Here is a 12,014-nt window from a genome sequence, read left to right on the forward strand (position 1 = left end):
TTTTACTGTATCACTATCCCCTTTGCTACTGAGTCTCTCCTATTACAGATCCTTCCTCAAGTTTTATTTCCTTTCTCTCTGCACTTGATCAAAACTGTCTTTTAAAAAAATCCTGTTCCAATGTTAACTACAGAAGATTATGAATAAATGTCTCACTTCTCAAACTGGAACTACAAAGATCCAGAAAAAGAGAGGTTAGGTTATTGGCCATTGGCCTGTCATCTCAGCTGCTCATCTCATCCTTGAATTCTCCAGGATCACGAAACCTGGTAGAATACAGGGCGTACCAAGACATGGTTGTACAAATTTTCAGAAGAGTGAACCAAACTTACATTGAAATTTGTTTTTAAAAGTACTGATAACAATGTTATTTAACACAAATACAAACAGCTAAGTATAGCTTTGGTGATGCAAGGTAACAGGCCATATCAGTCTTGACAGGAATATGAAAGTGATGGCCTTGTTATTTGGAGAAAGAGGATATACACCTTTCAAATGCTCAAATTTTCTTTTTATTAAACTTTGGTGTTTCAATAATATTTTCAACAAGTGAAGCTATTTGCTTGTGTTTATTGTTTGTCTGATTTTTTTCTGTCACTCTCTCTGCACATTGGATGTTTGACAGTCTTTTTTTAATGGGTTCTTTGGGGTTTCTTTGTTTTGTGGCTGCTTGTTAAGAGACAAATCTCAACGTTGTATAAGATATACAAACTTTGATAATAAATGTACTTTGAACTTTGAGCAAAGTGATATAAAAACTTAAGATAAAAATTTAAATAATACATTACAGGTTGCTAAATTAGCGAGCGATGAGATTGTCATTTGTTGTTTGATAATAAAGTTTGGAAAGATGCTATAGAAACAAGTTAACAGAAAATAAAATCAGGTGAAATGTAAAATAACTATACAGTTCAAGACCCACCCCGAAAAATAGCTTAAAAATTTCTAACCATCCTCAATGTGAAATATATAATGGTAATTAAGTAAAACAGTGAATAGACAATAGGTGCAGGAGTAGGCCATTCGGCCCTTCGAGCCAGCACCACCATTCAATGTGATCATGGCTGATCATCCACAATCAGTACCCCGTTCCTGCCTTCACCCCATATCCCTTGACTCCGCTATCTTTAAGAGCTCTATCTAACTCTTTCTTGAAAGCATCCAGAGAATTGGCCTCTACTGTCTTCTGAGGCAGAGCATTCCACAGATACACAACCCTCTGGGTGAAGAAGTTTTTCCTCAACTCCGATCTAAATGGCCTACCCCTTATTCTTTAACTGCGGCCTCTGGTTCTGGACTCCCCCAATATCGGGAGCATGTTTCCTGCCTCCAGCGTGTCCAATCCCTTAATAATCTTATATGTTTCAATCAGATCCCCTCTCATCCTTCTAAATTCCAGCATATACAAGCCCAGTCGCTCCAATCTTTCAACATATGACAGTCCCGCCATCCCTGGAATTAACCTCATGAAACTATACTGCACTCCCTGAATAGCAAGAATGTCTGTCCTCAAATTTGGAGACTAAAACTGCACACAATACTCCAGGTGTGGTCTCACCAGGGCCCTGTACAACTGCAGAAGGACCTCTTTGCTCCTATGCTCAACCCTCCTTGTTTTGAAGACCAACATGCCGTTAGCTTTCTTCACTGCCTGCTGTACCTGCATGCTTACTTTCAGTGACTGATGAACAAGGACACCTGAATCAACACTCTGTGTGCACCAATTGTTTAACAATTTATAAATGAGTAAACAAGCTTTATCTAAAAGGAGGAACAGAACAAGGCCATGCTAGAAATTAAGCAGGAACGGAACAGGCCATACTAAAAATTAAGCATTCAGCCAATTACACTGTCAACAAGGCTTTCCAATCAAATGTCAGCTTTTGAAATTGTCAAATGGAGAAAAGTAATCATGACCACACTCATTTAAAACAAATTAAATGCTCAATAAGGTAATGTTCAAGAGCAAGGATGGGGAACTGAATCCTGTACTGAATTGCTTGAAGATGACAGTAGAATGTACTCTAATCCCTCTCGTTAGATGGCAGCTGCTCTCCAGTTGACCATTCAAGCTTCAGAGTAAACAGGCTAAAGTTTACCCCATTCCCCCCCCCCAACCCCACCACAACCCCAGTTACACCAAGAGCACAAAGTTAATCACAGGCTTGAGCACAAAAAATATTGAAAATATTTAAGTGTGAAACAAAACTGATGACCACAATTTATATGTAACAAAGAGTTTCCCACACATACTAAAATAGTAAATCTCTTTCCAAATATCAAGCAATGCTTGCAATTTAACTTTAGTAAAGTTAGTCATAGAGTCATAGAACACTAGAGCAAAGAACGAGGCCCTTTGGTCCATCTAATCCATGCCAAACCAATAATTTTCCTAGTCCTATTGATCTGCATCTGGACCAAAGCCTTCCATACCCATCTTACTCATATACCAATCGAAATTTCTCTTAAATGTAGAAATCAAACACACTTCCACCACTGGTAGTTTGATCCTCACTTTTACCACCCCCTGAGGGAAGAGGTTCCTACTCATGCTCCCCGTAAACATTTCACCTTTCTCCCTTAACCCATGATTTCTAGTTCTAGTCTCACCCAACCTCAGTGGAAAAAGCCTGCTTGCATTTCAAAGTTCAAAGTAAATTTATTATCAAAGTGTATATATGACACCATATGCAAACCTGAGATTAATTTTTCTTATGGGCATATTCATCAAACCTATGAAATAATAATTACGGCAGAATCAATGTAAGACTGCCCAACTAGTGTGTTCGGCCAGAGTACATAAGACAACAAACTCTGTAAATACTAAAAGAAGAAATAATTATCATAAATAAATAAGCGATAAATATCAAGAACATGAGATGAAGAGTCCTTGAAAGTGAGTCCATTGGTTGTGGGAACATTTCAATGATGGGTCAAGTGAAATTGAGTGAAGTTATCCCCTTTGGTTCAAGAGCCTGATGGCTGAGGGCTAGTAACTGTTCCTGAACCTGGCTGTGTGAGTCCTAGGGCTTATGTATCTTCTTCCTGATGGCAGCAGTGTGAACATATCCTGGGTGGTAGAGGTCGCTGATGATGGATGCTGCTTTCCTGCAACAGCATTTTCATATAGATGTGCTCAGTGCTTGGGAGGGCCTTACCTGTGATGGACCAGGCCGTATCCACTACCTTTTTGTAGGATTTTCTGTTCAATGAGCAGTGGTGCTTCCAAAACAGGCTGTGGAGCAGCCAGTCAAAATACTCTTCATACATGTCGACCGAAGTTTGTCAAGATTTTAGATGTCATGCCAAATCTCTGCAAACTCCTAAGTAAGTAGAGGCGCTGGCATGCTTTCTTTGTAATTGCACTTACCTGCTGGGCTCATGTCAAATCCTCCAAAATAATAACACCCAGGAATTCAAAGTTGCTACCCTCTCCACCCTATATACATCCCTCATAATTGTGTATACCTCTATCAGCTATCCCCTCATTCTTCTATGCTCTAGGGAATTAAGTCCTAACTCAGTTCACCAGCATTTTCACCAGTTCTTTACTTTTTACACCTAGTAACAATACTGTTCTAAAATTCACCATGTGGGGATTATTTATTATTGTCCTACAAGCCAGGATGCAGTGAAGCACTGCTTGTATACCAGATAGACCATACCAAACATAAGTACATTGCGAGAGTATAGAGTGTCAAAAAATAACACAATGCAGAATATTGTGTTACAGTTACAGAGAAAATGCACTACAGTCCTTATTTTAAGCATTGTTAACCCGACTTTAGAGAAATAATCTTCCTTCAAAGACAGTGTCAGACTTGCCCACTGGGATTCTCTTGAGAAAAACAGTTATATGGTTTATGAACAGATTGAAAATGCTTTGTCTACAATTTTCAGTTCAACATCATGAATAACTGGAATATTTTATTTTTCACTAGCAAGGCCTTACTGATAACAAGGATACTGTAAGATACTGCCAGAAAATTTTGTGAAGATTTATTTTTGAACGGAACACACAAGGTTGGAGTATCAGGGCCATTGTTCTGACTTGAAAATAGTGAACAGGGTGTGCAGTAAGCATCATTGGATGATCCACAGCTTTCAATCAGTTGTCCATGAGCTGAACCTTTCCCTTCTACCTTATTAGACACTTGTTTAGATATCCATTTAATATGGGTAATCAAATGTTAATATTGTTTTTTCCAATGTTCACAATATTGAAATTGTGAAAGGATTTATGTTGAAAAATCCTTATCTATATATGGCAGTTATCAACGCATTTAATTAAATGCTACAGATTATAATTCAAATTAATTTCATTTTAATTTAAAATGCCAGCTTTCTACTTAATAATTGCAAGGCTGTATCTGGAATATTATAACAATACAGTACAGGAACAAGCCTTCAGCCCACAATGTCTGTGCTAACCACAATGGCCAATTTAGACTATTCACACTTGCTCAATATGGGCTTTATCCATCTATTCCCTGCTTGTTCTAATGTCTGTGTATATCGGTTTCCACCACTTCCCCTGGCAGTGACTTCCAGGTGCCTATCACAGTCTTCACAGAGTTGACACCTTGTGTGCCCAAAAATATAGAATTGCACGAAGACTATTTGTCTGAAATTATTCACTGATCCGGACCTTCATGGGAAACAGTAAGAATCATTGGCTCAGTAAGATATTTCTGTTTATCTCTGTGGGTATGAAGAGGAACTTAATCCTTTTAGGGTGCATGAATTTAAAATCATGAACATTAAGCTAAGTGTAACTGTTCTTCACTTTATCAATATCTCAGTAAATAAAGATTTATTTAGACATTGAGATCAATCAGCAGTCACTAGGATAATTCAGGAGTCTGAGCTCTAACTTGTAGCATAAGAACTCAGAGTTTCAAGCTTATTTCCAACTGAGACATGATAAGGGTGGATGAATACAGGTTCTAAATTAAGATTATTATATAAATTATAGAGCACGGTCATTAGTCAACCATATTGGTTTAAAATTAACCTATATGTCAGATTGGAGTTGGAGAAGCTTCATATAATCAACAGAACTGTAGACTAGTGGTCACCAACCTTTTTAAACTCCAGATCCCCTACCTCGACCTTAGTAAAAGGCAAGATCGACCCCACATCAATTAGTTACATGCATGCGCACCAGGGCAGAAAAGACCAGAAGTAAAACCCCACAACCCTGAAGTAGAAATAATGTATAAACACCGGGGGTACCACCCTTTTTTTGAACCGTGGACCAGTCTAATATTGATAATATTCTTGCGGACCAGCCGACGACGGGGGTGCGGGGGGGGGGGGGGGGGGGGAGTGTAAAACACAACCGGAATACAGCGATACTCAAAGCAGGTTCCTTATGTCCAGTCTATTCTAGTTTTCATGGCTCTCGGCTTCTGTCCCGCTTGCTCACGTTTTTTCCCCTGAGAAAATTCAGCAGGTTCGTCTTTAAGTACTGGGTGCTTGGACTCAGAGTACTGAAGCAGTTTTGAGACATTGCCTCATTAGACAGCCTCCGGGCCCGAACTCAGCCTCCCGCCCGCCCGCCACCAGACGCCTTGGCCACGTGCGGCTGGTTGTGGGTGGGGTGAGAGGACAAGGTCAGGGCCGGAGGTCCCCATACCGGGGCCGCGGCGGTCACAGTCCGGAGAGCGCAGCCGACCGAGCGGGGAGTGCGACAGAGCACCCGCCCACCCCCCTTGTAGGATCTATCAGCCGACAAATGTTTGTTTCAGTAGATCGCAGCACGGTAGCTGCTCTGATACTTACGAAACTCTGAGTCCGAATTAGGTCGTCTGCAAATATTTTAGCACCGGGTTCCCCACGAACATCCGGTGTGGTAAGCAGGTTCAGAGGCAGCGCTCCAGGCCAGTAGCGACGGCACTTCCCGCCGGCCGCGCGAGGCCAACCAGTGATCCCTGGCGCGAGGGTGTCACTGCGTTTAGTCGCCTGATGACTTTGCGTGGGTTCAAGTTCAACAGTGGGTGTGACAGGGAATGAGGAAAAGTGCAGCTGACTCATAGCGTTTCCTCGCGGCCTGGTGGTTGGGGACCGCTGAATTACACTGTGTAGTGCGGGAGAGCGATACGCATGCGCACTGGGCAGAAAGAACAGAACTAAAACCCTACAACCCGGAAACAATCTCTCAACAGTATTTGTGTATTTTTTTTTCCCTCGGGATCAACTGGGAAAGTCTCAAAGATCAACTAGTCGATCGCGATTGACGGGTTGGCGACCACTACTGTAGACAGTGGACAGCTCTATTTGAAGATGAACAAAGACTTGGCAACACAGTGGTTCTTGCGTTTCCAAATCGCGGATGGTCAGTGGAATCAAGGTTTGGAGAGATGTGAATATGAGGTAATTGCCCATTTTCTGACTGCACAAAGCAATTCAGAGTAATTTTTCTTTTAATCATTTAGTCCAGAGAGTAGATTGTGCAACCAGAGACTTAATGAAGCAAATGGCTTTTCTTTAATTCACTGTCATCAAACAAGATGCACTTCCAAAATCTAGGATTCAGATGGCTATTTTTAAGGAGAAAAAAGATATGAGGAGAATTCTTTCTGGAATTATAAAATGGAGGAATGTAGTGTAGATTTTAAAAGCTTGGAAATAACATATTAAATTTTTCTCAGTGCTATAATCTTTGACTCATACCTGATACACATGAAAAGCATTAGCAGCTCGTCCACGCAGAAACACTGTTGGAATCCAGACGTTTATCAGTGCACAGTGAGCCCTGGCAGACACAAAGTAATCAACAATGAATTTCAAGGGAGAGCATTAAATTCACAAAACAAGTTAGAGGCAAAGTAATCAAAGGATGCAGTTCATTTAGTACATTTTAAGAGAATCTCCAGAGGACAGAATAGGAATTTCTATATAAGGAAGCTGTCTAGGTAAGAAAGCCTCATCAACACTTTCCTCAATTCATTAATAAACTAATTCACGTGTAAAATTTCAAACATGGCACTTCCAGCAAGCTCTGAGAACGCTACACACTTTACAGAGCTGAAATTAAAACATTATGTGAAGGCAGACAAACAACAGAGACTCAAGATATCGCCATTAGTGTTCATACTGCTAAAAGAAGGATTGTCATTTTACTTAAATTTAAATGTTGAGATGTAATTAATGCAAGAACATCAAATAGAAGTAAATAAGAGAAAATCCAGAATTTTTAACCTCTCATGTGGACTATTTGGAATTCATCTGTAATAGATCAGCAAGTTTATAGGAGAAACTGATGTCATTTCTCATAACATTTCAATTTAATGCAGCCTTCAGATATTTTGCATTCATGATTTTAAAGTAGAATTATTGCCTGAACTGCCAGCACTACAATTTGTCAGCTCGCTGAAAGCATTTATTGTTTTAAAATATTTTCAACGCAGTACTCCAAGCAAGGAGAATGACTGAGACTGACAAAGCTGCTGTAATACTGGAGTCATCAATAACCTACCAAAATATTGGAAACTGTCCTTCAATCACACCACAGATAGAAATAGCTTTGAAAAGTAGTTACATTTTTCAGTATGGAGATTAATCAGCAACAAACAGACATTGCTAATGATCACATGAAGCATCACTATTAGTGAAAATACCTGCACTGAACGGACACTTTTCCTCAAATGCACCTGGATTGTAACTTTAATACAAATTTGGTGTTTTGTGCATGGCTGATTTAAAGTTCTGTGGTGATAGTTTGGAGAACTGCACTACTTACGACAACAAGTATAGAAAATTCAATAGGTATCCCATCAAAGACTTTTAGCTCTTGTTACCCATTTTTTAAAAAAGATTTTCGTTGAACAGAAGAAAATGATTACAATGTTAGGCAACAAGTAGGTGGAAATCAGAGATAGGATTATCCATTGGATTTTTTACACCACTGGTCCTAAACAATGCTGTTAAATTACTGCATTGCCCCAAAATGTGCTTCTGAAAGAGAAAAAAAACCTTTACAAAACAGCTGCAACTTGCGCCCTCGGCACTAGATACTACTGCACGTGGTTTGGGAATGTTTTACCTGCTTTTATACTGCAATCAGTAAACAGCTAGGAGAATTCAGAATGAAGGACAGAGAAAGAAAATTGGTGAATCTTATGTTCAATTTAAGAACGCAGTTGGTGGGGTGTCAGAGGTGCAATGGTAGCTGAAGCAGGCAGAAACTAAGTGAAGTATCAAAGTGGATGAAGCTGACACAACGTTTCAGAGTTAATGCAACAAAACCTATTACATCAAAATTAACAAAACACTTTTGGACAGAAACAACAGATTGTATTAAATGACAAGACATGAAAGCATTGAATAAGATTAGGAATGGAGGTGGGTGGACTGATGCCATTGTAACATCTGTGTAGTGCTTGTCCTGTGTGACAGGTCGCCACACTCCTTATGAGAAAATCAAATTACATAGTGCAACACTGAGTGCTAACAGGCCATCAGAAGCTATGGATATCGAAAGGAGGCAGTGAATAAAAAACACACACTTCTAGAGGTAAGTTTGTTTATATAAAAAAATAGCAATATATACAGAATATTTACATGAGTAACAACAATTCAAAATTCCAACCCCCTGCCTTAGGTTCCCAATCTCAGATACCAAACAAAAACCAAATTCCTTTTTAGTTAGAATCACTGAGATTCTTTTGAATAACCTTTATAACTCCAGGTTTTCTAACTAATCTAGATCTAATGTTCTTCCCTATTTAAAGGTTTACCAACTAACATTTGCCTTTTTATTTATCTTTAGTTAGTTAGAAACTAATTGAAATTCTGTTCTTAAGTAGTATGGTTAACTTAAGTTTCAGTTCAGGTCAGCATGTCTACAAATTCAACACCAAATATCAAATTCAGATCCTTCGAATTAAAAATAAACTTCTACATTCAACCGTATTAAATCACTCCATTCTGAACCCATTCCCGCGCTGGTTCTTCGATCTTAGGGGGCTCGCCCCTTGTTTCTTGGTTCATAGGTTGAAATAGTGCGTCATCCATGGAAATTCGATTCACAATACTTACACCAAAAAAAACCTGACCAAATCCCTTGGTATGATTTAACAGAACAAATTCCCGGTTACATGGTAGAGACCTTGGACGCTCATCTCTGCTGATATTGCCTTGCCATAGCTTCTGCTTGTTCTAGATGTAGCTTCAACAAACCTTTTATCGATATCATCTCTCTGCCAGGGGTTTTACCTTGAGGTTTTCAAGTAAGTAGGGTAGAGATACTCACTACCAATTCCACTTTTAATAGTTTTCATCTTTAGCTTCTATTAGTTTGCTGCATTTCTCTCGCTTGTCTGCATCTCCAACAGCCATGCCTCGTTCTAACATAGATTTTTGCCCAAGTTCTTCCTTTTGTTTTAAAATTTCGGGAAACCTCCTCCACAGGCAGAGCATTCTAACATTACGTCTTTGGGTTTAATTAACCTGGGTTGCACCATGAAATTTATGCACTGTACTAGAGTTGACAGCTCTTTTGAGAAGCAACCAGACACTGTTGGAATCCCATTTTAGAGGAGAGTACTGCACATAGCAAAACACTGAAATTTGCTGCAAATCCCTCACTGCATGCAGGCTGACAATGATGAAGATCACAAGTCACAAATCAACAAAGCAAATGTGAAATAAACAAAATAATCTAATAACATGTGATATTAAACAGCAGCAGAAGCAAGCCTGAACTGAGATGCCATACAATGGAACTCCAATCAAAGTTTCATAACTGAAGAGGTCATAAAGGAACTAGGATGCAAACAGCAGAGAGACTGATAATCAGATAACTACATAAAGATATCATCAAAATAAGAAAGGCATACTATAAAAGGCATTTGCACCCCATTTCATCTGAAAAGTATATCAAGAAAAAAATCTACCAATTACTAAATATTATACTTCAATCAATAAAGACAATATTGAAAATTAAAATTAATTTTTTGCTCAAAGGAACAAAAGCCATTTATTAATGAAAAAGTTGTTTTCCCCATCCTATTTGAAAGAAACCTCATGTTAAATTCTTATAGCAGTTCAGCAGAACTGACTTTCTTGCCTTTTCTTTGCAGCACAGTCAATGAACATATTCAAGTAGATTCTGTCATTACTGACTTCCCATTTTGCTGCTGGACACAGCACTGGGTCCAAGGAAGAAGCATAAACATACTGAGCTAAGGAGGCAAACACAATCGGTATCTTGACCCTTGGCTTCACACCAACCATGGCTTATGCAAAAAACATGGCCATATTCATTTGAATGAGCTTAAGCTGGTTGGAAAAATATGAATGAAGTAATTTTAACATTTAAACATTTAAATTCATAATAATGAAATTAAATTAATTTAAATGTAATTTAAGTTTAGATAGTTAAATGCCCTTTGAATAAGGTTGGTTTTAATTGTTTTACAACATTTTAAAAATCTTTTTGAGTATTTAAATGTGTTCCAATTGATTTTAAATATCTCAGTAACAACATATTAAAATATGATCAGGTCAGTTTAGACCTGATCAGCTAAGGTCAATATTTAGCCACAATTATTCAACATGAGATAATAAGAAGGTAAATGTGGAAAAACAAACAAGTATCAAAGATAATATATGCATAATAGAGAAACTGAAGCTGGAAGATTTGACCAAGCTGATAGACCATAAATAATTCAAGTTGAACATGACAAGTTAGAAAAAAAGTGCACCAAAGTGATTTCAAAGAAATCCAAAAGATTTAAATTAAAGCCAAAAGTTGAGGAATTTAACTTGACAAGCAAGAAAATTGGCATTAATTACTTAGAGTAACTGCAGTCAGGAAATAATGAGTGAAAACAACATCACAGACACATCAAATACTAAGCAGGAAAATACTGAAGAAAAGGTGTTGAACTGAAGGCACAACTTCATTCCAACTAGAAGATATAAAGAATATACCAGGAAATAGGGCAGCAATCCTGTACATGCTAATAAAATTTACTGTAACACTTAATGGTGCTTTTTTATTAAGGGAATTGTACGGTGCCATGTTGTGAACAAAAATTTAGCCATCTAAAATGCTCTTTGTGCAGAATTACTCTGAAGACATGTCTAAGTTATACTGTCAACACTACAAAAGATTCTGCCAGAGACTATCCTGCCAATCTTCACTCTCCTGCAAGGTATCATTTTCTAAAATGTTAGCTTTGAAACATTTTCTACATGACATGTAAAATAAGCTATTGACTCCTTGCTGAAATATAACAAATTAGGTAGCAATTACAGTGCACTAGTTTTTCTGACATAATTTCGTGCATCAGAATTTATGCTCAGGCTAAACAACCGCTCTCATATTCAAAATCAGTTTACACTTCACAATATAATGATGCTATTAGTTTAAAAGAACTTGGTTCTGATTGTAGAAAAATTTGCCAAAGATATTCTTCAAAATGGTACACTCAGTGCAATGACAATTTTCCACCAGCACCAAAAAGCAAGTGCATTTTTATGAATTTAATTTCCTAAGCATGATGACTGCTATTTATAAACATGGTTTGCTCTCTTCACGTGATTTATTTCATATAGCATTTCTGTATAATAAATGGATGATGAAAAAGAAATGTCCAAGAATAAAATAAAGTTAAATGTGTCCATTTAACATTGTATTCAAGAGCTCATCAAATTGAGAGGAACAGAAAACCCAAAATATTGTGCAATACTGACAAGATCTTGCAGTTGGATAGGTCCTTCCTTCGCCTACTTGCTAATGGAAATGGAACAACCCAATAATAGTGAGTGGGTTGCGGAGGAGTCAGCTGCAACAGTAAAGACGGAGGAAGAATAGATTAAATTAACCAATCTGTAGTTGGGAGTTGTGTGGTTGGGAATCAGGCTAAGAGTATCCGGTTAAAGATGGACAGCCTCGAAAGTTGGGCAGGAGGTGGGGTAGGGCAAGAGCAGTAAGGTGGGAATGATGAGAAAAGAGCCCAAGAGAGTTGGTCAAGAACAAGAGGCATCTACTGTGAGCACAATTC

At 38.3% G+C, this 12,014-nt stretch overlaps 1 protein-coding gene across 2 annotated transcripts in view; it reads right to left on the bottom strand.

The window, feature by feature from the left end:
* Positions 1-12,014, bottom strand: part of snx29 (sorting nexin 29) — a 542,857-nt gene that overhangs the window by 185,699 nt on the left and 345,144 nt on the right. For both annotated transcript variants that reach the window (XM_073060488.1, XM_073060489.1), the window contains exon 18: positions 6,676-6,757. In XM_073060488.1, coding sequence (XP_072916589.1) covers positions 6,676-6,757 — 82 coding nt within the window. The remainder of the gene's footprint in view (positions 1-6,675; positions 6,758-12,014) is intronic.

The sequence above is a fragment of the Hemitrygon akajei genome, chromosome 11 (assembly GCF_048418815.1).
Source record: "Hemitrygon akajei chromosome 11, sHemAka1.3, whole genome shotgun sequence".
NCBI lineage: Eukaryota > Metazoa > Chordata > Chondrichthyes > Myliobatiformes > Dasyatidae > Hemitrygon > Hemitrygon akajei.